Below are 24,396 nucleotides of genomic sequence, written 5' to 3'. Positions count from 1 at the left end.
TTATTTGGAGCAAGAAACCCCTCCCTGTCCCAGGAAAGCTGCAATCCCACTCCCAGGAGTAAATCCGTAGGAAATAAGTGAAGCTTTCTGAGGACGGCGGGTCTTCTTGGAACCCTCCTCCCCGGTTTGGGCTGACGTTTGGTGGCTGGGGCTGTCTTTTGGGTGGAGAAGATGGATGCAGGCAGATCCTCCTGCCCAAACTCCTCTGCTCGCTGCATCCCGGAGGCGCCCAGCCTGGTGCTACGACCCTGGTAAAAACCAGTCCACTAAAAGGGGTTACTCAATCAATGTTTTAATTGACTTGAGCAGAAGGAACCGTTTCCATAGCAATGGGCTGTCAGCCCCAACTTGTACAAAATCAGAGATAAAAAAAAATAAAAGCACCAAAACCTTTAAAAAAAAACCCCCGAAAACAGGCATTTATTAAAAATACAAAGATACAAAAGCCCCTCTGCCAGCTCACGCTCTTCCCGCCTCCTGGAATTTCTTAAGGAGAAGATCGTCGGCCCGAAGGGCGAAGGTCAGGGCCCGTTTCTGGTAATACATGGAGTCCATCGCCAGGTTGTCAATCACGTCTGCCAGGAGATGGGCTCTCTCGACGGAGCTGCCCGGGGCGTCGTAGCCCAGGGCGGTGAAATGCACGTGCAGGTGGTAGTAGGAGGGTTGGTAATGCAGGTAGATTCGCAGCTGGGATCCGGGCACGCCGAAACGCTTCGCTACGGCCTCCTAAGGAGGAAAAAAAAAAAACCACAGGTCAGGACCAGCGACACACAGCGAGGGCACGGGGCGGCTGGGGCAGGCAGCACATGGACAGACAGACCTTGCAACGGACGGAAAGGCGCATCCCGGGATGGCACAGAAGGCGGAGAGAAAGGCAGAAGTGATTTCTGCTTCCTCACAGCGAGGGAGAGGGAGAAGCTGGGAAAGATAGAGCTCTTCCCCATCCCGTTTCAGCCTCCGCAGGGATGGAGCGATGCCTCTTGCTGCCCCACTTTTCTCCCTCCGTGACGGGACGTGCTCTCCGCTCGTATCGTTTTCCCTTCCACCCTGATCGCTTCGGCTTGCTCGGCAAGTTACGGGGATCCTGTTACCAGCCGGTGTAATTAAAGCTATAAACAGCAACGGCGAACTCCGGCACGCTGGCTTGGTTCACTGCTCAGCACGCTGCAATCCCCTGACTAATCTCTTAATTAATCTCCACTTTCCCCAGTGCAATTACTTTCCAAATTTCTAACGCGGTGAAGGAAAGAGAAGCTATCGCGCATCCATCTACCAAGCACACCCCGTCATGGGGCTGGAAAAAACTCGTCGGCCGGTGAAAATGGCCAAGGGGCTGGGAAGGAAGTTATAAACACGAGGAGGACTGGGCTCAACTCCTGCAGCTCGCTGCTAACGGAGAAATATCGAGCACCCCTGAAACGCCTCGAATGCGACACGGCTTTCCGATGCCGCGGGGGGAAGCTGCCGACGGAGCAGTAGGGACGGGGGTCTCCGGGCCGAGATGCTAGAGAGGGCAGCGCAGCCCTGGTACGTGACGTATCATCATCTCTCGGGTGTCGGTCCCCACACAGATGCTGTTGGTCAGGCAGCTGCCGGAGAATGCAGGCAGGGACCTCGCTCTCCCTGGCCGGGCCGGCAGCGTCGGACCGGCCTCGCGCTTACCTTGCCTTCTTGCAAGATGTTCCTCAGCAGCGGGAGGTGCTCAGCGGTGAGGTCCCGAAGCGACTTGACCTCCCGGCGGTGAATGAGGGCTATCAGGTAGAGGTCATCCAGCTGCAGAGAGAGAGAGATGGAGGACGGTGAGGAAGGTGGCCACAAAAAGAGCGGACGGAGTGCTTTGGACCTGACACACCAACCGCAGCCGCCCAGGCTGTGCTCTAAGGGCCGTCGTGTTTAACCCACACCCGAGCTGGGTTGAATCCAGTACAAATTTCCCAGTACGAGATGCGCTCACAAACCCACTGCACCTCAAAGCATCGTTTTTGGACAAACTGGGTTTTGTCCAGGAAAAAGCAGAAGAGGATAGCTTCACCCCAATCGATGAACAGCGGGATCACAAAGATTTTCTCAGCTTTAAAAGGCAGATCGACTGATCAACCCTCTTCCACCGTGTTGCCCTTGCACGTTCACATCTCCCTGAGCGTCTCAGAAACGTTGTCCCGGTGCAGATGGAGGCTGGCAGAGAAGGTGCTGGCACCCACCGTGCTGCACGGGGGAAACTGAGGCACCCACCAGGCCGAGGGTCTGCCAGCCACCCCCACGCACGGACGCCGCGTCGAGCGAGTGGTTTACCTCCACGCTCAGACGAGGATTTACAGTGAACCGCAGCGGCCAAAACTGCGACTGTAGATTTTTCTTCCTGAATGAAAAGCTTCTGGGCAAATAGCCGGCCACTTTCCAGTCGCACCAGTTCCATAAATAATTATTTTCAAGACCTAATCGGTCACCGGACAAGCCCAGCGCAGTAATTACGTCCGTTCAGCAGCTCTCAGCCAGCCCTTTGGCCATCTCCTGAAGCACTTACCAAATTCAATGTTTAACAAGACATAGGGTTGTGGGTCATTACGCTTTAAAAAATAAAATAAAATAAAAATCTCCATCCCCTTCAGCTCAGTTAGTGGCTTTCTAATACAAACACTGCAAAGCGAAGGGTTTAGATACTTGAGAGCCAGCAGATCTTTTCAGGGCTGTTGGAAAGCCATCTGGCTATTTGGAAACAGATGCTTGTGCCAAAAGATGCTCTCAGGACCCCGTCTCGGGGCTCTCAAAACACGAACTTGCTATTTGCACCCAGCCAGCACTGCAATGCTCATGGTTCGGTTTGATTCCCAAGGCAGCCTGTGCACAACTTTGGAAAAAGACGGCGTATCAGCTTGTCCTCTTCGGATCAGGGCTGGCTGGCGGGAGGAAAAGCAAACATCTCTTCTCCTTAGGACAACATCTGCATGTTGCTGTTTGAAACAAATAAGCCTGTTGCTAAAAAGGCCCTGAATGATGTCATGCCGGGCATCGTTTCAGGCAACGCCTCAGGGCTCCTGCGGGTTTGAAATGAACTCAAAAGAACTGGGGAAAAAAAAAACCACACCAAAAAAAAAAATTTGTTTAAAAAGCCCCCCAAGAAACCAACTCAAAGCACCACCAAGGTCGGGCGGCAGGAGCTGAGGCTGCGCCCAGAAGGTCGAGGCCGGCAACAAGCGTGCAGACTTCACGATGCAAATGAGAAATCATCTTCTCATCAATCAACCTGAAATAATTACAGGTGAACTCGTAGCATTTGCGGGCAAGGCGCTACGCTAGCGCAAGGCAGTGCTGTCAAAGGGGAAGCTCGGAGAGTCCTGCTGCGAGCTCTGTCTTGCTTCCCTAATTTAATTTAGTAGCCTCGCCTGTTCGGTGGGACGCGGCAGAAGGAACCGGTGCTCGCCCTGGGGCTGCTGGGATCAGCTCTGGCTCAGCGTCACCCACAGCCAAGAAGAAATTCCTTGGCTCGAAGGCAGAAGTCGACAGCCCTTGCTGGCACGCTGGCTCGCCTGCCTGGGAAAGAGACAGGCAACACGAAGGTCCCGGGTAGCCCCAGAGATGGCGGCTCTCTTGCTGCAGACAGCAGCCCAGCCGCTGGGAAGAAATCAAGATCGTGTTCAGAATACCAGGAGGCATCAGCAGCGTGGGGAAACCTCCCCTAAAGACAAATCCTACCATTTAAGCGCTCCCTGACCACGCTAGCTGCAAGACAGAGAAAGCTAAAGCACAATTTTTAGCCCATCCATCTCCAGTCGTGATGCGAGTTGTGAAGCTTGGTTGTGGCGAGGATTTACACCAAGGCTTTGGCCGGAGGGAGGAAAGGGACGGTGTGTGGCACGTCTTAGGATCCCTAAGTATTGCCACCCTGAAAGTAAAGGGCACTGAACACGGCACGGTGGCGTAAGCACGACTGCAGGCTGCTTTGCAAAGTCTCTCCAGGAAGAAGGTCGCACCTCCCAGCGAACAAGCAGAAATTCGAGCTTCGTTACCCCACCGCAGCTCGGCAAGGGATTTTTGGAGTAGCTGACGTGCAAGGAATTTGTGGTGACCAAGGAATCTGTGGTGACCGGAGGCTGCCCTGCAGTGACGTACTCACCTGTCCTCCCCCAGTCATTCCCCTGGGTGACTCAGCACCAGACCACAAAGAGGTGCTCCCAGCACAGAAATACAGAATTGTGTTGCCCACAAGCAGGTTTATGTTCCCATTTTGTTTAGTTCCCATTGCTAAGTTTTAATCATACAGTAACTTTCCCTCCCACCACCTGCAGAAGCATTTTGAGGATCAGAAACACAAAGGGGACTTTTTTTTTTTTGACTCCACCGACTTCAAGGGGTGCACGTGTGGAGTTTCACCTCCCCAGGCACATCCCCAGAAGGACTGCACAAGGAAATAATGAGCCACTCAATTTAGGATTACAGCCTGGGCTTAAAAACTTCTGCCTTTCAACAAGCAGCCGCTCCCACGAGGGGGTTAAGCGGCTGCTCATAAGCTAACAACCATTTGTTTAATATTGTGTGGAAAAGAGTTCGTTGCAGCAACCAACGGACAACACATCTGCCCGGATTGCACCTAAAGTTGAGGCTTGCAAGAAAAAGAAAAAAAACACCCAAACAAGTTCATCAGGAAAATATAAGCAGCTAGATTTAGGTTCAAACACATCACAACAACGTTTGGGCTAATACAGGAAAGCAAAGCTAATAAATAAATCAGCAGCAGGGGGAACAGCCTGCATTTTGCAGTGTCCACAATGAGCGCGTGATAAAAGGCGCTGGCAATACCATCACTTAATAACAGCCTGAACAGGAAGGACACATTTCCCTACTAAAACTTTCATTAGCATGCTATTAGTAGCATGAAAGTGGACATTTCCTCTGGATTACCTTCGGACAAGCAGCATCCCTTCAAAGACAAGAGGAGCAAACAAACCTGGGTTTGATTCCACTTAAAATCTGGAACTAGAACAAAGCCATTGCAAGGATCTGGATTTTCATGGATGATTCGATCGGCCTCAGCTTTCTTCTCCAGGATATTATACACCCACTGAAAGAGAAACATGCGATTTATAAACCAGCAGAGAAAAAAAAAAAAAAAACACAACACCTCGGGCACATTGAGCTCAAGCTCATGGATTAGTGTATATTTGCTACAAGTAGAATATAAAAAAAAGAAAAAAAAAAGCAACAACTTGATTTCAAGATGACCAAATCATTTCATGGCTGATAACATTGGTAATTAATTATCCAGAAAACACTCCAACAACAAACTCCAGGCTATTATGAGCACTTCAGTGAAAAGATACCCCCGATCCCGCTGCATGGCACCGCCGGCTAGCTAAATTATTCAGGGATCTTTGTTTTCCTCTCGAGCATTAAGAACTGGCCACAGCTGGAGATGAGGTATCGAACGGAGATGGTTTAGCCCAGTGTAGAAATAGTTGCATTTGCCCCTAAGAGGATTTGGAGATCATTCTCCTCGGTGGGGTCTAGCAATAAACCAGACCTGGCTGCTTTACGGGGCCGGAGAGGGAGCTGCCGCAAGCGCTAAAACCCCCAAGGGGCAGCGGGATCCCTCCTCCGTGCTCCCGCCGGTCGGCAAGGGCCAGGTACAGGCGTTCAGACGGATCAGCCACCAACACGAGCGACTCCGAGCACGCCAGACCCCAGCGAGGCGGGCCACGGTGGACACCAGCTCTCGTGGGGCTCAGCAGACGCCTCTCACGGCACCGCAGGGCTGTTTGCACCTTTTTATCTCCCAGGTCGCGCTGAAACCTTTACAACTAGGTCTGGGAAGGGAACTCAGCTGATTTTTCCCATTCAGAAAGGAAGGAGCAGACTGCTTGCGAGCCTGAGGTTGGATGCGGCTCCCGCTGCCGGCAGCCAGCGCTCGCCGGGCGAATAGGAAAGGCTTGCGTTTTCTTGGGCAATGCACGTCTCTGTTTCCTGGCTGATTAGAAAAGAGCTCACCGCTCTTCTTCCTCTACATTTAAAGCTTCAGCCTTCAGACTGCCCATAATCCCTGCTCCGGTTATCCCCCCGGCGCTTCTCCTTCAAAGGAAAGCACCATCCAGAGACGAAATTCAGCAATGAAATGGAAGAGACCAGGGATAAGAAGCAGAATAAGACAAGCGGAAAGCATCTTTTGCTTTTCCTGGCTACCAACCTGAGCTTGAGCATCCTTCTTTACACCTCCAAAATGCACTTTGTGCTCTAACTTAAGTCTACCTTAAGTATTGGACTGCCAAGGGAGTCTCCAGCCAGATAGAAGATAAGACAAGGCAAGCAGAAAACGGCTGGGGCTTGGAAGTTGAAAGCATTTTGAGGCATTTTCCCCGTCAAGTTTAGGAATGGAACATTTTGGTCGCCCCAGGTGGGCAGGGAAGATGCAGCCAGTCTCGCAGACGCACCGAGCGAGCTGGGTCAGGGGATGCTGCGCACACCAGGCGCTCGAGATAAAAAGACAGCCCGTCTGGGGAACTCCATCAAGGGTTTCATTAATCCAGTCAAAACTTAGGATCATTGTGAACTGACCTGAATGTATCCTTGGAGACAAACGAACTTCTACTCCCTTGGTCTGTTGGGGTTTTTTTATTTGTTTGGTTTTGGGGTTTTTTGCTTAAATACCTGTTTTTTTCTTCCCAGCACCAACATCCTAGAGAAGATCAGATTCTCAAAGTGATTTTGGAAATCCCGGCACAAGATCACTGCGCTCTGTGTCCCCAGAAGAAAAGCAGGGCAGGAAGCTCAGCAGGAAATCAAAGTTTGCCCTTGGTTTTTTTCCTTTTTTAGGCCTGCTCTTTTCACGAGTGCCAAGCTATCATTGCCCTAAATAAGTTCACCGATCAGACGAGCTGAATTTTAAACCCAACGCTGCCTCATGTGATGGGCAGGTCATCAGCTGATTGCTCTTGCTGTTTCCAGCACAAGCCCAGCGAGGACAACACATGTCCAGAGACTGGCACCACAATAAAACTATTATACTGAAAGCATCCAGGCTTTGCATCCTCCAGCAGAAAACAGAGCCGCTTCTGTAGTCCGCCGGTATTTCTGTTACCCTTCACATTTCCCCTTCTGCTCGTCAAAAGCGGTTAGATAAAGAAAAGAAACTGCATTCTGAAAGCACAGAGACCAAGGACTGACCGTGCTGACCAAGATCTCTTGGCAGATGCTCCTGATGGTCACCAGAAATGTGTTTCCATGTACAGAAATCAGCTCGCAAGCACTTAGTGGAAGAGGCAGAGAGAGCTCAAGCAGCTTCTGAAGGCAGCTGCTACACCAGGAAACTTAACAGAAACTTAACTTAAACTTACGGAGAAAACATTCGTGCAGGTTGCTGTCTGGTGGAAACACGCTCCTGTCTTTCTCCAGCTAAAAAATGCTGCCTGTATGCTATTGGCGTTGCAGCCTGGCTGCCGACGAGAAAGCTGAACGACGGAGCGAAGAAAAGCAGGCAGGCGAGGAGTAATCGAGCGCGTACTGCGGCTTGCAAGGTGCCTTCTGGTACGAGTGGCAGAAAGCGGGATCCACTTTCATCTGCAAGCGATTAGAAAGCAGACATTGCCAACGCTGAACCCTGTTAACCGTTCTGCTGCTGTGTGAGGCAGCAGGAAAGAGGTGGGGGGAATAACCAACCACAGGCCCTTGGGGTTTTTTTTGCGGTTTATTTTTAACGGATAGCCTCAGCACACCCAGGATTTGTTTTATTCCCCTTTCTGTGCAAGCTGGCATGAATTGGTCCCTACTACTAAAGAAGATGAGGAGAGGAATGGTCAAAAAGGATGTAAAACAGGGAAAAAGTCCATTGCTGCCTGGGGCAAGAAGGGCGCTAGAGGCACAGCTTCACCACGTGGAATACGGAGGGAAGGGCTGAATGGCAGAGGAACCGTAGGCGAAGCCTGAGGAGTGAGTCGCGGTGCAGGAATCCAAGAGCAATCTGCGCCTTCCCCTTTCCACAACACCCAAGAGACTCCTAAAAAGCCCAGCGAACCGCACCACCGCCCAGGGAGCCACCCTCGGAAAGGAGGAGGAACGCCCCAGGAAAGTCTCCAGAAGCCTTGAGAAAGGCGACTTCGGGTACGTCTCCAAGGCAAATGTTTTTCTGCAAAGACGGAGGATGCCCCAGAGGACAGAAGGATGGGGACACCGGGGGAGCTTAGGGGAAAGAGAGCCCTGTTGAGCATCGCTGAGCTTACCCCGAAGGTCAGAGAGTCTCAAGAAAGCACAATAGATGAGGGGATGCGTGCAGGCAGCATCGCAACTCAGGACGAGCAGAAATAACCTGCAGCCTCTTCTGCCTCCAACCCGGCCTTCGGAGGAGACATCTGACAGCCCAGCGTGGTGAAGAAGGAGACCAAAGATGTCCCTGGTGCCCATACCTGGATGCTGAAGCTCTGGGACTGGATGAAGGGCAGCGTTATGTTCTTGTAATCCTCCCAGGTTTCGCGGATGAGGTGCACTTCTTGACAGAGGTATTTCTGAAGGTGTTTCTCGGTGGCGGGGTACACCACTGTGGTTTTTATCTCTAGACACAAACATGTTTATGAGTTACCATCACAGACAAAACCCGCATTACTTCCTTAGTCCCCGATAAGTCTGTTTTCCCTTCCAATAAATGCCACGCTAACACATTTTTAAAAGGTATTGCTAAAATAGCAGGTTGGAGGAAAACGGACAAGGAAAGCAAATAAATCCTTTAACCTCCCAGGCTGCCACTGCTTTTCTCGAGGAAGGATAAACCAACAACACAGCCAGGGCCTGCCTTTCCAGTTCAGGTGGAGGAGTTTGCTGTCTGAAAGGTTTTTTTTTTCCCCCCACACTCGCTCTTTCAGGCATATCAGCAACATCGGGGCCGAGCTGGGGTTCCCAGGGAAGAGCTTATGTGCAGTCAACAACCAGGACAGAAACACAACCCGGGGGGCATCTTCCTCATGCTTAAAACCAAAGCTCGTGGGATGTTATCGAGCGAGCACTCAGCAACTTTCTCCAGCCACAAAACCAGGGGCCACGCTGGGGCTGACTCGAGGAGAAGCCGCTTCCCAGAGCTCTCGGCCATCAGGATGCTCAGCCTCGAGCCCCGGAGGTCAAGGGCACGGGGACAGATCCAGATCAAACAAGGCGGGTCGATGGGTTAACACGGCACGGGACGAGCTGAGGGAAGAAGGCTGGATGATTCCCCCGCACCAGCTGGCAAACAAAGAGCATTTAGCTGTTTACTTTAGCAAAAGGAAAACAATTTCTGTTTACCTCAAGATTAACACTTTTCTGCGTAATTTCTGTGGTGTTAAACAGGATGCGAGCGCACAGCTCGTCGACCTGCCAGCTTCCACCTCGGCAGCAGTAAATCTTACCCGCAGTGGCAAAACACTCAGAAAATATCCCTCTTTGGCCAAGATTAGGTGTACGATACAGAGCCTGCCACAACCCCAAGGGCACCAGCGGTGCCTCCGCCTTCCCAGCTAACGGAGAGCCGCTACAAAACTTAATCCGGGAAGGAGAAAAAACCCCCGCGAGCCTGGACGAACCCCGAGCAGATGGGACCAAAGTGGGGCACTGCAAACACTGCAGCTTGTGCCCGAGGCCTGCCACGGTCACGAAAACCATGGGTTGCACACTCACCAGGGGACCAAAGAGTCGTGCTTCACGCTTTACGTACATATATATGCTAGCCAGACACTGAATATAAATATCTACTTGTTCCTAAAGCCAGGATTTAGGGTGGGTTTTTTTTCTTTTTAGTTTTCTGGTTTCTGGTTGTTTTTCTTTTTTTAAGGTCGGCGCTGCACAAGCTGGGAGACTCTGCCTTTTCATTTCATGCCAAACCCAACTTAATGAAATCCACAGGAAAATGCTGGTAACATGAAATATGAAAATGCAAACCACAAGGGCAGTCTGGTCTGATTCCCACCGTACACATGTTCAAACACGGTTGTTTTCCAGGACTCGATTAGCACTTCGAGTGGGATGATGTAATAGCGGAAAAAAAAAAGAAAAAAAGAAAGACAAGGCTGTAGCTCCTCCGCTCCTCACTTAAAAAGACCAGCAAAGCACTGGGGAGAAAACAAAAAGGCAAAAGATAAGAAAATACCACGTTCAGCCTCAGGCTGAAACTTCCACAATTTCATTTTCTACCCCAAAACAAGAGCAGGGATGGCAGCAGAAAGCCCTCCATGCTGGGGGCGGTGATAAGGGCAATGCGTGCGACGCAGGGGTGCCGAGACCCTTCACGGCTTCTCCGGCACCTCCCCAATTTGGGGGGTGGCTGCTCTCGGTGGGGAGAGCCGCTTAGGATACTTTAAAACCAAACACGAGATCAGAGAAATCCTTAATGTGCAGCTGCGGTTGAGCAGCAGATGTTTGGAAGAGGAGAGCGGGGAGAGGCTGTGGTCCGCTAATGATTGTTTCCCTTCTAGAGGTCTCATCAACCCTTAAACGCCTCAGCAACGCTAATTAGCGTAAATCACTACAGCCAGAGAAGCTGGTTGATAAATGCTAAGAGCCCGACTATCGTTAAGAGCCCCACGCACGAGATGCGAAGTCCTGGCTAAGGCTGGGCTCAGCCGTAGGAAACATCCACGGCGAGACCGGGCTCGCCACGAAATCTTTCCGTTGCTGGCGACCGGCCGCGTTCGTGCTCCATTTTAAAAGCCGCCCTGCTCCTGGCAGACTCCACGTGCGTTAAAGCATCACGTATGCCGTGGGGCAGCCGAAACCTACCCTGGCCTGGAAAAGGGGGTGAAGAACCGCTGGACACGCGATGTGGGGTTTTTAAACTCGCTGAAGGGTCAGGGATTGTCTCTGCTCATGTCTGAGTCACGTCAGCCGGCGTGTTCCTGAACACCAGCCCAGGAGCATCACGAAACGCCTGTGGTTTATTCTGGAAGTCAGGACTGACCGTCAATTAACTGGAGGTTATAAAAACAGGAGGTTTAATTGAAGGAACCCGGATGAGCAGGAGGAAGAGGTACTGAGATGGTAGAGAACAACCGATCAGGCAGTTCACCCTGCAAAGGGTGTTTGAGGGGATACATCGCACCGTTGTCTCCCTGCCCAGGGGAAAAGAAAGCTCGGGGTGACGAGAAACAAAACGACTTCTCCCCTCTCCTGCTAAAACAGAGAAAAAACTAACCCAAGACACAAGAAACCAAACCAAACCACCGGCTCAATTTGGGGAATTTCTGGAAAGAAAGGGTTGGAGGCAGCTGTCACCAGGAGGAGAGGATAAAACACATTACCCCGTGCTCCCTGCGGCACAGGCCAGCTACGCAGCGCAGATGGGAAGGAGGTCGAGAGCGCTCGTGCGCGGAGGAAAGCGCACCCCAGGCTCGGCAGCGATGCCCGTCCCCTTCCGCGCCGTCCCCAGGCTCTGCCAAAATCCCCCTCCAGCTCGCCACGTCAAACTTCAAACCAATGCAAATGGCGAGGAGAGGCCAGGGTCACCCGCCGAGATGCCTTGCGCTCGCTTCTCCCTGTAGTTTTGTTTTAAATAGATTTAAACATGCCAGGGAGTCAAGAGAAGCACGCGGGGCAGGAACAACCTGCTTCTACTTTTGGGCAGGGGTGCTTTTTCCTCCCTTTGGCTTATAATCTGCCTAATAAACTCAACCATCAGGCGCAGGAAGGTGCAGAAACACCTTCAGAAACCCGAAACACCTTCAGAAAGAGCAGACAAAGTCGCATTTGCACTCCTGCAAGTCTTCTTTTCCCCTGCAAGCCTCCTTCCTGCTGCATACGGCCCTGCGCTGCCTTCCCATCGTCAGGTATCTCCTTCGACGTAGCCCTAACTAAATATAACGATGCACAACCTCCCCCTTCCCCTGCTGTATTAACATCATTTTATTTAGTTTTATGACCACAACGGCGCAGCAGTCGCAGGAGAACACCTAATTTTAACCCATCCCCACCCAGGCATGACCCTGGCTTTGCCTCGGACATCTGGGGCTCTCGCAATTGAATGAAATAAAAGCAGAAAAGGATAAAGCTTGCAAGAGCTCACAGTCTCCGAGGCCAGCACATGCCAGGGCAAGCCAAGCGGGCTGCTGGGGACTTCTGCCAAGGCTGTCTGGCCCCTGGTTCCCATCCAAGGAGGTCTCAGTGGGCTCTAGCTGCAACAGCCGCAGCAAAGAGGAAATTTGCAGGTTCCCAACCCCCAAAAAACACAGCAAAGCACGGCGATGCTTCCCACCGTCCCCCAAACCACCCCACGCGCTCCCACACTGCTTCAGGCTCCAGCTTTTTATTTAAGTGTAAACGCAAAGAGTTTTCCTGGCTGGGCAAGCCCCACAGGCAGACGGAGCGTGGAAACGCCGGGAGATGAACCAGCCTTCCCAGTGCAGCTCGTGCAAGTTCCTCCAGCTCCTCACTGCCTGAAACCAGACGCTTTTTGGGCTGGGGAAGGCAGGGATATGTATCGCTTCCTGCATGACTGAATACTTTCCTTCCACGCTCTCCCATTTCTCCCACAATTTCTCCACCCCGGGTCGGAGAGATGGAGCCGGAACATCTCCGATGTCCTCAGTTTTAGATGTTTTTAATAAGCTTCAGCCTGCAGTACAGGGATGAGCCGTGCCCAGTGAGTAAAGACTCCTTAAAGGACTAATAAGAGCCCTTAAATTACATCAGCAGGGCTTTGGTGCCATGAAAATCAACATCCTTCAGCAGCCAGGCAATAGGAGGCTGCTTTTTGCTGGAAACAGCGAGTCCTCTTTGCTAAGCGGGTGTGAGCACCACCAGGAGCTGGATGTTATCAGGGAACGTATTGCTTGAACCATCTGGCTTTTGCAATCGAGCCTTTGGCAGCAGGAAAATATTTCGCCTGGTACGAAAGCGGCCCTTGCTCTCCCTGCAAGGGAGAGTCCCAGAGCTAGGGTTTCCTCCACCAGCATCTCACACCTTTAGGCATAAACTGCCTCTTAAATCTAGGCAACCTCCAGCAGCTGGCCTTAAAATAAGTTATGCACACCTGCCTCAGCCGTTAGCCGGGCAGTTATGACCAGAGGGCACGCTCCCTGACGCCACTCCTCCTCGCAAACTCGCTCGCAAAATTTCCTTCTCCGTAGTCGAGTGGTTTTCGGTTGCCCTTCAGACAAACTCTGACCATTATCAAGCTGATTTGCAAGTGTTATTTCCTGGTTTAGCCTTGACACATCTCTCCTAGTGGCCAGTAAAACCAATGAGCCAAGCAAGACGTGGATGAGGTCCTCTTTCTGACCGGCGTCATCTTCACACAGCCCCATCCCGGTGTGCTCCCAACCCCAAAAATCTCATCTTTAAGCAGCAGCAGAGTGAAATTCCTCTTCCCAGGGCAGAAGGGAGTCGTTTGCTCAGGTAATGTGCTGCTTTTGGCCTCCCTTTCTCTGCCTTCACCACGCAAACAAAGCGACTGGCCCAGCCTCACAGGCTCTTTTTACCACCAAGACAAAACAAGCTTTCATCGCACGGGGCCTGCGTTAGCTTGACTCCAGGAAGGGAACAGCATCCGACTCGCTTAAACGAGGAGGCGGGGAGAGGGTGAAGAAAATATCCACTTTCAGCTATCAAGAAACTCCAGCTGAATGAAGAACCCCCCGGGGACTTCGGCCCACAAAGGCGGCATTGAGAAACGCACTTTAAAAAAAAAGCGGAGGGACCCGGAGGCAGCTCCTCACGCCATCAACGCGCCCGACGTCGCAAGTCGCCTGCTGTTGCGATTTCCTCGATCCGGAGGTTTGCCTTATCTTCAGAAAGCGAGAAGCTGAGCGTGGAGGGCTTGGCCGCCCGGGATGCTGTGAAATCCCCGGGGTTAATTCCTCTTCTGCGGGACACCGCGGCTTTTCGAAGGAACTGCTTAATGCCAAAGTTTGACCTTTTCTGCAAAATACATTTACTGCATGACGTTAACCGGGTGTAAGCCTGCAAGCACCAGGAGATAAAACCCTCTATCTCTCTCACCCTGCAACCAAGAGGCCGAGATAGACCATGTGTGAGGGCTCGCTGGGTCTCCACACAATCACTCAACGTCCAGGGATTTCTCACAAGCCCTGACATTGTCTGCAGCCTTACAGGAAATTTCTCCTCCTTTGTTTTACGTTTACAAGCTGCGTTCCTCGCGTCGACTCCTTCCCTGGGCCATGACTCAGCTCAAAGGGACAATTCCCTTCTCCTGACACACACAACCATTCCTTCTGGTGCCAGCCCAGCTGCCCGCCAGCAGCTCACACCTGCCAAAACAGCTATTTGGCTCCGAATTTCTTCTCTGAAGAAGCCTCCTCGCTCACTGCTCAGAGCTCAGGAGCCTGGAGGGCAGCACCGGGGTTCGCAGTCCTCCCCAGGTCCCAACATCCAGAGCAGGTGCACCAATGCCAAGGAGAAGGCTGGGAAGCAAAGATGCGCCACCGAGTAACGTTTCTGCAAAACCCGCCTTTTAAAGGCAATTTTTAAACTAATTACAAAGATAAACTTCAGCAGAAGAAAGTCAGAGGCTTTTTCCCCATTCAAACCTGCAAGAGGAACGGCACAAACACGCATCCGAAAGCGCAGCAGGTTTGATCCAGTCGTATGTGAAATAAACAGCGTGGCTACGCGGTGCAGAGGACAGGCCGCACAGAAACAACCCGAGCAAGGATTTAGTTTAACAAAGGCCCAGAAAGGGGATGTGAGAAGACCCAGATTCACCTCATTTTGCTCCAGCCTCTCTGAAAGAGCAGGACCTGGCATGGTGCTGACAGAGCGCGGCAACCCTTTAACAGCCTTTTGGCCCCAGCGAGGGGTTTCACACCTGGCATAAATCTTAAATTAAATAAAAAAATTTTGCTATCGGAGTAACACTGGAGTTATACAGCGCTGCAGCAAAGGGCTACAAGAAAGTCAAACGGCAGCACGGCTGGAAGGGCTGCAGCTGGAGAGAGGCCCAGGGGATTTTAGTCTTGCAATGCCACCTCGTGGGAATCGCTGCAAGTCGCTGCCGGCCTCGCACGCAGCGGGTGCCCAAGCAGGAATTTTTCCAGCCGACGAAGCATAGCTTTAACATCTTCCCACACAGGGCATCCTCAAAAAACGTGGTGTCGCGATGTTTTCCTGCCATTGACACATGGCGTTTTAACGCTGAAACCCCTGATTTAGAGTCCTCGACGGGACAAGAGGAGCTTTGCACAACTCAAGCTCCCAGAGCCAGACAGTGCCTCCTCCTACACCACGGACATAGTGCTAACACGGGAGCGTTTTCGGGAAGGAACATCAAACATCCCAAAAATTTAATTCAGGACCACAACAACTTCTTACTTAAGGCTATCACTGATTAATTTCGACTCTGTTAAACTTGTTTGGCTATCACTGTGCTTACGGAAGCGTCAACACGTAATTAATCACTGCACTTTGAGAATTTAAACATGTACCAGCATTAAATCAAAGTGCCCAGCCTGCCGCAAGAGCAGCGCGCTGCAATCGCAGGATGCCTTTCCACCATAAGAATCCGTCTCGCAGGAGGACAGCCTCCCACTGAAGCTCTCCAACCCCCTCATCTGACCTCAGGTTATTATAATACTCGGTTATTAACTGGGTTTCGTAACACACGGATGTGTGAAATCAGCGGGGAGAGGCTTGAAAGGCAGAGGGTAGGTGCCCCTTTGCCCCAGGCACTCGAGGTTACCAGCATTTAAATCCCCACTGCAAACATGCCAGCTGCCTGCCCTTACCAGGTGACATCGGGCAACCAAAATAAAGCACATGAGATGACACCCTGCAACGAGGAGAGGCTGACAAGTGCTCTACAGATATTGTTTTCAAGGTAAATCTTACAGGGAGAGACAACATCTTACCAGATTAACTGATATCACTGAAAAAAAACCACAAGGAAAGCTTTCAGAGCCACAAGCCCTTCTTCACCTTTAAATCAAGGCGCAGGCAGATGACTGCAAGTCATCAAGGAAGGGCCATTTAACAGCCAGCTACTCATCAGCTGAGCCAGGTGTCTGAGCACAGGGGAAAAAGGGGTGAAACAAGGCAGCACCCAAAGCTTTGGGAGGCAGATGTTGCCTTCAGAGTGGCAACGATCCACCCATCTCCCCGCCTCGGTCATGTCTGCTGTTGTCGGCCAAACCATAACCGGGGTGGCGTGGTTGGGTTCGGCAGCGGCACTTGCTTCTCTCGCTGTGTCCGCCCCTCCGGAGCCGGCAGGAGCACGCCGACCCGCACCCCAGCCACGACCGAGCCACGGAGCGAGCCACCCTCCCGGGATCCCCCCCACGCAAGGCCGAGAGCGCTCACCGCTCAGCTCCGGGGGAGGATAGAGGTGGTACGTGCTGTAAACGTCATTGCGCATCTGCAGCTCCAGCTTCGTGTGCTTCTTCAGCAGGTCCGATACCTTCTCCTCCTGGAAAGGAGTCTTTTCCAGGATGACTATGGCATCTGTCCCCTCGCCGGAGGAGCTGGTCACCTGGAATAAGAATGGATAAAGCCGTTGGCAAACACAGATCCAGCGCTAGGGGAAGAGTTTGAGGCCAGGACCTGAATGCCTCCACCCAGGGACCACGGCAGACACCGCGCAGCCCCTCAGTTCTCGTGTGCAAACCACTGGGCAGCACTCGCCCAAAACTAAAAGGCACATTTGCCCTGAAGCAGGGCAGGAATCTGCTCCCCATCAGGGAAGGCAGGCGGTTTTCTGGGGGAGCACGGGATGCGGATGACATCTCAGCCCATCTGCATCTCCCCGGATGCTCGCAGCGCCCGTGGCTGCATTCCCGCTGACCCACATCACCGATTTCATCTCAGATATTCGCAAGTCGACACTTGTGGGGCTGCTGACTGGGCAGTCGGAGGGTCAGGAAGAGGGCAGAGGCAGGCGCAGGGGTTTGCATCACGGTCAGGGAGCAAACCCAGGCTGTTTTGGGGCTGCCCTTCTCCAAGGAACCACAACCCGGATCCGGACGTGGGCTGAGCGTGCTGGTTTTGGGAGAGACAGGGCGCGGAATCGCTGCCGTTTGTACAGGACCCAGGCGAGGCCTCACCGAGCACCACTTGGGGAGAGCAAAAGGGTTCATCCAGGGCTCCCAACCCAGCCACGCTCACAGGGCAGAGCGGGCAGGCCGGTGCCCAGTTCAGTTACCCACTGACCATCAACCCATTGCCCCAAACATCCCCGTCCTCATCACCCGCTTGGCTGCACGTCCCCAGGAGACAGGAGCTGAGGCAGCTGCATGGTTCCCGCACCACGGCCAGGCTCTCCAGCCGTAAAACTTAAAGAGTTATTACAAATTTCTCTTTTAGGGCGCTTGATTGACATGCCTATCCTATCTACAGCCCCAGAGTTAGCATCTTCCTTGCAATTCAACGCCGCTTTACTTATCAGGCACGAAAAACCTGCTCTCGGGGCCAAAACCAAGAGCCACGCTAATAAGAAAAAATAACCTGAGGCTCGAAATGAGGCCGCCGCCGAGAGCGGCCACCTCCCACCCCCCGGCTTTGCCGGCTTCGGGCTGGAAAAGCCAGTCTGTGTTGAGTAAAGAAGGGGAAGGGAGCGGCGGCCATGCTGACCCCGGCCGCGCCATGTGGCGCCGGGGGGCGTGGCCTTGCGGCGGGGGCGTGGCCTTGCGGCGGGGGCGTGGCCCTCCCCTCAGCGGGGAAAATGGCGGCGGGCCCGGCCTTGCCTCTCCCCCCCCAAGCCCCGGTACCTCCCCGTGCAGGAACACGGCCTTGTCCCTCGCCGACTCCCGCAGCACCCGCCGCAGCCGCAGCTCCGCCAGCGGGAAGGCGGCGGCCCCGTCGCGGGGGGCGGCCCCGGTCGCCGCCGCTTCCTCCTCCTCCCGCCTCCTCTTCGGCCGCGGGCCCTCCGCCATCGCTGACCCCCTCCCTCCCCGCACCGCGCCTGCGCGGGGGCCGCCGGGAGCGCGATGGCGCCCCCTGGCGGCATGGCGGTGCCCCCGCCACCCCGGGGAGCTGCAGGATCGGGCCCCCCCATTGGAGCCCCCCCCCAGGGGTCAGGGATCAACCCCCCCCCGCCGTTTGGGCTGTCGTACCCCCAGGGCTCCCTCCTTCCACACAGAAACCCGCAAGGTGGAGGATTAAAAAATAAAATTTAAATTTCTGCATTTAAAAAAAATCTAAATTTTCTGCATTTTCAGAGTCCCAACAACAACCCCGCCGGCACCCACCCCTCCTTTCCCCGCCCCCGTCAGCTTAGGGGGGGGTCCGAGCCCCCCAAACACCGGGGGCACATCGCCGTGAGAAGCTCTGAAGACCCCCGCAGCTTAGTGTTTGCCCGAGGGGCAGCGGGGACCTGCCGGAGGACATCACCGACGTCACCACGACGGCGGCAGTGTCACCGCGACGGCGGCAGCGTCCTCCAGGCCGCTGTCACCCCACGGTGGCGGGGGGATCTCCCCATCTTCGGTCCCAGGTCTGGTCCCAGCGCCTCGGCTTCGCCGCCCTCCCCCCGAGGTCTGCGGGGACACGGCCGCATCCAGATCCGGCGGCACCGGAACGCCGGCGGGGACGCCCCTGCCTGCTCCCGGCGCTACTCCGTCCCGCTCGAGGAGCTCCGGCACAGCTCTTGGAGGTCTGCGGAGGCAGCAGACAAGCCCCGTTAGCAACCAATTAATCTAAAAAAACCCAAACCAACTATTTAAATCAAAAATCAACTATTTAAATCAATTTATCCGCTCCCTTCCCACGGCCTCCGCCCCACCGGAGCGGCGTTTCACCGGCGCGCCCCGGCGTACTCACAGCGCACGACGGTGTCTCTGATCTGCTTGAAGCTCCTCTCCTTCAGCGCCATGTAGATGTAGTAGAGGTTTCGCAGCTCCTTGGGATAATCCTTCCGATCCACGTCCTTCAGCACCGGGATGGTGCGCCCGTTGGCCACCGGCGCTTCGGCCAACGCTTGGTGCATCTGGTACTTGCACCACGGATCCCGCAGGAAGCCGGGGGTGATGAGCATGACCCAGCAGTGGCTGTTTTGCACGGCGTCGCACAGTTCCGTCACCACCGCGCTTCCCGGCGTGGCGTCCCGCAGCTGGAGGAAGCAACGGAAGCTTTCGGGTTGACCTTCCAGGTAGGACACCAGTTCCTCCACCAGCTCCAGGTCCACCTCGCTGTGGCAGATGCAGACGTCGTAGCTCTTGGCCCACCGGGCGCTGCCCGAGGCGTTGATGTCCGACGCCGAGACGGGCGACGGGCGGACGGATCTGGAGGCACTCGTGCCGGGAGAGGAGCCGGAGCTCTCGGCAGAGGATGAGGAAGGTGAGGATGAAGCAGAGCGGCTGGCGTTGAGGCTGCTCTCCGCCGAGCTGGGCTTGGGCTTGTGCAGGAGCCGCCTAAACCAGCCTGGGGAGCCAGAGGGCCCGCGGTGAGGTTTGGGGGGCTCGGCATGCCCCCCGCGCTTCCCAAGGGGCGTGGGCGGCATCGCCGGCTCAGCAGGACACCTCGGGGTGGGAACAGCCAGGTGGGATCCTACCCCCACCCCCCAAAAACCACCCCAGCCCCAAAAAACTCGGCTATCAGCGAACCCCGGGTGCTATCACATCATGGCAAGCGGCCCGCGGGCACCCTCGCGTTCCGGCAGGGAGGAGATGCTGGGTTATCCCCCCCGGCACGAACCGAGCCCAGACTCACCGGCCATAGCAGGCAGCACGCCGCTCAGCCGCCGATCGCCGGTGTGAAACCTCTCCTGCCAGCAGGAAAAAAAAAGGGATTAAAAAAAAGAAATTAGGAGAGCAGGAACAGCCCAGCGGAGGGTCTCAGCCCCAGGAGCTCAGACGCGCAGCTCTGGGGTGCTCGCCTGCAGCCCCGGGGTGCTCGCCTGCAGCCCCAAAATCACCCCCGGCAGGGTTTTCCGCCTCCGCCTCCCCAAAATTTGACAGAAAGGAGAGTTTCGACCTCAAGGAGGGCTGGAAGCAGCGGCTCAAGCAGCCCTCCTGCTTTTTTAGTGCCTGTTCCCAGCTCTCTCCGCCGGAGATACGCACCTGCAGTGAGCGAGGCCAAGCGCCGACAGGCAAGAGAGAGCCTCATTCCCGGCAGCGGGGAAAGGATCCTGTGGAAGGGAGAGGCAGGGATCAGCGGGGATCAACCGGCTGCTGGCTCAGGTGATGCCCGGATCCGCGCGTCCTCAGTGACGCCGGCCCCGGCATCCTTGCCCATCCCTCGCACCGTGCCTCGGCATCGCGCTCCCGCCACGGTTTGGGGTGCCGGGACCCTCCCTGCGGATACCCAGGAGCAAACACGGCTGCTGTTTTCCACTGCTTGCATCACCCCTTCCGAAATAAAACACCTCAAGTCACACCGAAGCCTTTGCCCTACCCCGAAAACGGCGCAGGACAGCAGCAAATGCCGGCAAGATCCCGGCGCACCCGCGGAAACCACACTCCCCAAGCGAAACGCCGCTTAGTAATAGCAAAAAGCTTGAGCGCGGCTTGAAGGACAAGCAGGGACGGTGAACAGCAGATGGGGGAATTTGGGGAATGCCTACCTGGGATGCAGGAGTCGGGTACTGGAGCAGGGAAAGGGGATGCATCAGCCCCTGGGTTCGGCAAAGAGGAAGATCTTCCGGGATCGCCGAGGTGGGAGAGGAGACAGAGGATGCAGCACGTTCACTCTGGAGCGTAATGGGATCTGCAGTGAACGGCGAGGCTGATCCATCCTTACAGCTTCCCCATCCGGGAGCGGTTCCCGACGGAGCGGAGGACGGAGGCACCCACCAGCTTCCCCAGGGACAGAGCGGAGGAGCTGCTCCGCCTGGGCGTGCGGAAGCGCAGGCAGGGGAAGTCAGCAGCAATCCCGCGAAGCCAGCCCTCCCCGGGGCTTCCCTCCCACATCCGCCACCGGGCAGATGCTGTTGCCGGCCAGGCGTCACCGCGCCCAGCCCTCACCAGCAAGCCCGGACCCGCTTCCCTCCCTGGTTTTATAACCACAGACGGGTCCATCACCGCCGCTCCCGCTTATTTTATGAGTTAAATTTACCAAACAAGGCGCTTTTCCCCCCAAAAATCCGCTCCTCATCTCTCCTTTCCCAGGCCGCATCCCCCCGGGACCCCCCGCCATGCAGCACAGCTCCATCCACTGGTTTCGGAAAGGCCTCCGGCTGCACGACAACCCGGCACTGCTGGCGGCGGCCGCCGACTGCCGCCGCCTTCATCCCCTCTTCATCCTCGACCCCTCCAGCGGCCGGGCAGGTGCCAACGCCCGGCGGTTCCTCCTCGATGCCCTGCGGGATTTGGATGGGAGCCTGCAGGAAATGGGCTCCAGGTGAGTCCTGGTGCTGTTCCCAAGGGATTTGGGGGGGGGGGGGTCTCGAGGGGCTTCGTGCCCACCCGGCTCCCCGGCAGGCTGTTCGTGGTGCGGGGCTGCCCGGAGGAGGTGCTCCCCCGTCTCTTCCATGCCTGGGGGACGACGCGGTTGACCTTCGAGGTGGACACCGAACCACTTGCCCGCCGGCGCGACGCTGCCGTGGCCGAGCTGGCGGCCCGGCACGGCGTGGAGGTGATCCGGGAGGTGTCCCACACCCTCTACGACACCGAGAGGTGGGTGCCTGGCACCGTCCCTCGGGGTACGGGGGATTCGGCCCTGGTGCGCAGCGTGTCCCTCCCTCTCCCACCCCAGAGTCCTCGCCTTGAACGACAGCAAAGCCCCCCTGACCTACAACCGCCTGCAGAGCCTCCTGGCATCCCTCGGACCGCCGGAGAAGCCGGCCCCGGCACTCACACGGGAGCACCTCCAGGGTAAGCATGGGGTGGACCTGGGTCAGCATCTCCCTCACTGTTCACTCTGGAGCAGAGTGATGGCTGTCACACCCTCACTGTACACGGCGCCCCAGGCTGCCATACCCCGTGCCAGGTCAGCCACGATGCAGACTACGGGGTCCCCACCTTGGAGGAGCTGGGTCAGGACCCCGCCGAGGTGGGTCCTCACCTCTACCCCGGCGGGGAGACGGCGGCACTCGCCCGGCTCGACACCCTCATGGAGAGGACGGTCAGTGCTCGGCACCATCACCCTAATTTCGGGGCTGCTTCGCCTTCCCCCATCCCAAAACACTACCCCGGTGTGCATTCCCCCCCATCCAGGCCTGGGTGTGCGGCTTCAAGAAGCCCGAGACGGAGCCCACCTCGCTGAGCCCCAGCACCACCGTCCTCAGCCCCTACCTCAGATTCGGCTGCCTGTCGGTCCGCACCTTCTGGTGGCGGCTGGACGAGGTCTACCAGGGGGTGAGGCGGCATTTTTGGGGTGGGGGGGAACCAGAGGGACCCTGCCGAAGGAGCGGGGGGCTGGAGAAGACAGGGGCCAGCCCAGCCAGAGGGGCTAATCCTGCCTTCTCCGGCAGCGGGAGCACTCCCGGCCCCCCGTCTCCTTGCACGGGCAGCTCCTCTGGAGGGAGTTTTTCTACACCGCCGGTGCCAGCATCCCCAATTTCGACCGGATGGTCGGCAACCCCGTCTGCCTGCAGGTCGACTGGGACGACAACCCCCAGCACCTCCGTGCCTGGAGGGAGGTATTTCCATCGGGGCTAAGCCCCAAGTCGTCCAACCCCCCCAAAAAATGTCCCCCTGCCGCATCTAACCCCACCGCCCCACACCAGGGCCGGACGGGCTACCCCTTCATCGACGCCATCATGACCCAGCTGCGCGCCGAGGGCTGGATCCACCACCTCGCTCGGCACGCCGTCGCCTGCTTCCTCACCCGCGGGGACCTCTGGGTCTCCTGGGAAGAAGGGCTGAAGGTCAGGAGATCTCCCCCAACACCCGCTGGCGCCCGCCAGGCTCTTGGGGACACCGTCCCCACGCCACCGCGGTGTCCTGCAGGTCTTTGAGGAGCTCCTGCTAGACGCTGACTGGTCCCTCAATGCCGGCAACTGGCTGTGGCTGTCAGGCAGCGCCTTCTTCCACCGATATTTCCGTGTCTACTCGCCTGTCGCCTTCGGCAAGAAGACGGACCGGGACGGGGCATACATTCGGTAGGCGTGAAACCCAAAGCCACGCGAGATGGCGTAGTGGCCTGCCTGGTGGCTTTGACACCCTGCCGTAGAAAATACCTCCCCATCCTCAAGGATTTCCCCGCTGAGTACATCTACGAGCCCTGGAAGGCGCCGCGGGCCGTGCAGGAGCGGGCGGGCTGCTTGGTGGGCACCCACTACCCCCAGCCCATCGTAGAGCACAGGGCGGCGAGCGAGAGAAACCTGGGGCGCATGAAGGCGGCCCGCGCCCAGAAAGGTAACAAATCCCCCAAAAGACACTGAGCTCCCCCTGCACCCCTGCCGCCACCCTGGCTGCCTTCCTCTCCTCCAGGCACCAAGCGGGAGCCACCGGCCAGCCCCTCCGTGGCCAAATCACGAAGTAAAAAGCCCAAGACTGAGCAGCACTGAACCCCACGGCGGCTACCAGCCAAGGTCAGGCACCGCTCGTCCCATTCCGACCCATTTCACTCAATCGCCTCCCTTAAATTAATTCCTTCCCCTTTCTCACCCTGGTACTGATGACTTTGCTGCTGCCACCACCCCAAAAATCAACTCCCCATCTGAGGACATGCCCCAAAGGAGGGCGAGTTACCCGTCCCTGTGACTCAGCCCCAACCGGAGCGGCTGGACCGTGCCCCAGAGGCAAACACCGCCCCAAAACCTCAAGTCCCCAAGGGGCGACACCCCACTGGGCCGACCTCCGCCCCTGCCTTAGCTATAATATAATGATTATTAAAGGGAAGAGAGCAATTAAGCAAGCTCAGTGTGGTTCACAACGCGCCTTGACCCACCAGCAACAGCACCACGTTGAAATCTGATGGTAGCACGGCTTTTTTCAGTAACACCGGGCCGGTCATCGCGGGGAAGCCTGCAGCTCACTCCATTGCCTGCGGAGAGTATTAAAAAAAAGGGTTGAGGATAGGGTGAGCACAAGGCAGAGCCAAAGCCAGCCCCTGTAAAGGTGTTTAAGCGAGAAAATAAGGTGGATTTTGTGTCTAAATACGCCCACCACCAACGCACCTTGTTTATGGTGCCAATACAAAGCGACACACGGCCTCCCTGAAAGCCAGAGAACAGCTTTTCCTTCACAGAGAATTACGGCGGGCAGCAGAGGCCAAGCACCGCTCTTACGGCCTCACAGGGCTGGAGACATTGTCGCAGGGACGCAAGCTCAAGGCAGCTCGAGGAAAAAACTCGAGGAAGGAAGGGCCCTGAGGGGGAAAAGGGCACAGTCACACTCACAAGCCTACAACAGGCCCCAGGACCGAGCCCCCGGCCTCTCACACCGGCACCTGCGGAGCAACCGCCTCACGAACATCCCCGGCCGCGACTGCCAGGCGCATGCGCCCGCCGCCTTTTATAGCTCGAAGAAGCCTCGCGAGAACACGGGCGAACTCTCGCGCAAGCGCTTCTCTGCCTCCCACGATAGTCCCGCCTCTTCCGCGACGAGCCAATGAGAGGGCGGGGCG

At 55.8% G+C, this 24,396-nt stretch overlaps 2 protein-coding genes and 1 pseudogene across 6 annotated transcripts; 1 reads left to right on the top strand and 2 right to left on the bottom strand.

The window, feature by feature from the left end:
• Positions 1-390: 390 nt before the first annotated feature.
• On the bottom strand, positions 391-17,892 carry DCPS (decapping enzyme, scavenger). The gene is made up of 6 exons (XM_082330718.1): positions 17,658-17,892; positions 16,255-16,423; positions 8,391-8,536; positions 4,946-5,059; positions 1,663-1,773; positions 391-726 (listed from the first exon to the last, which is right to left on the bottom strand). The coding sequence occupies exons 1-6, from the start codon at positions 17,820-17,822 to the stop codon at positions 460-462; spliced, it is 972 nt and encodes a 323-aa protein (XP_082186844.1). The 5' UTR covers positions 17,823-17,892; the 3' UTR covers positions 391-459.
• Positions 17,893-18,142: 250 nt separating this feature from the next.
• On the bottom strand, positions 18,143-24,262 carry TIRAP (TIR domain containing adaptor protein). 4 transcript variants are annotated; one of them, XM_082330719.1, is made up of 8 exons: positions 24,220-24,262; positions 23,948-24,138; positions 23,719-23,814; positions 20,450-20,715; positions 19,947-20,014; positions 19,597-19,651; positions 18,709-19,308; positions 18,143-18,543 (listed from the first exon to the last, which is right to left on the bottom strand). In XM_082330719.1, exons 6-8 carry the CDS (start codon positions 19,601-19,603, stop codon positions 18,500-18,502), a joined length of 651 nt encoding a protein of 216 aa, XP_082186845.1. In that variant the 5' UTR covers positions 19,604-19,651; positions 19,947-20,014; positions 20,450-20,715; positions 23,719-23,814; positions 23,948-24,138; positions 24,220-24,262; the 3' UTR covers positions 18,143-18,499. The 4 variants fall into 4 exon arrangements, with proteins under 4 accessions (XP_082186845.1, XP_082186846.1, XP_082186847.1 ...); XM_082330720.1 differs by having other exon boundaries at positions 20,450-20,592; XM_082330721.1 differs by having other exon boundaries at positions 20,450-20,575.
• Positions 20,714-23,707, top strand: LOC309599371 (cryptochrome-2-like; annotated as a pseudogene). The gene is made up of 7 exons (XR_014230912.1): positions 20,714-21,948; positions 22,041-22,181; positions 22,298-22,465; positions 22,553-22,693; positions 22,776-22,927; positions 22,999-23,183; positions 23,259-23,707. The product of XR_014230912.1 is annotated as a cryptochrome-2-like (transcript).
• Positions 24,263-24,396: the final 134 nt, after the last annotated feature.

Source organism: Platalea leucorodia (genome assembly GCF_965183815.1).
Source record: "Platalea leucorodia genome assembly, chromosome: 20".
Taxonomy (NCBI): Eukaryota; Metazoa; Chordata; class Aves; order Pelecaniformes; family Threskiornithidae; genus Platalea; species Platalea leucorodia.
The sequence above is the reverse complement of the archived record's forward strand: the minus strand, read 5'-3'. Positions and strand labels throughout refer to the sequence as shown.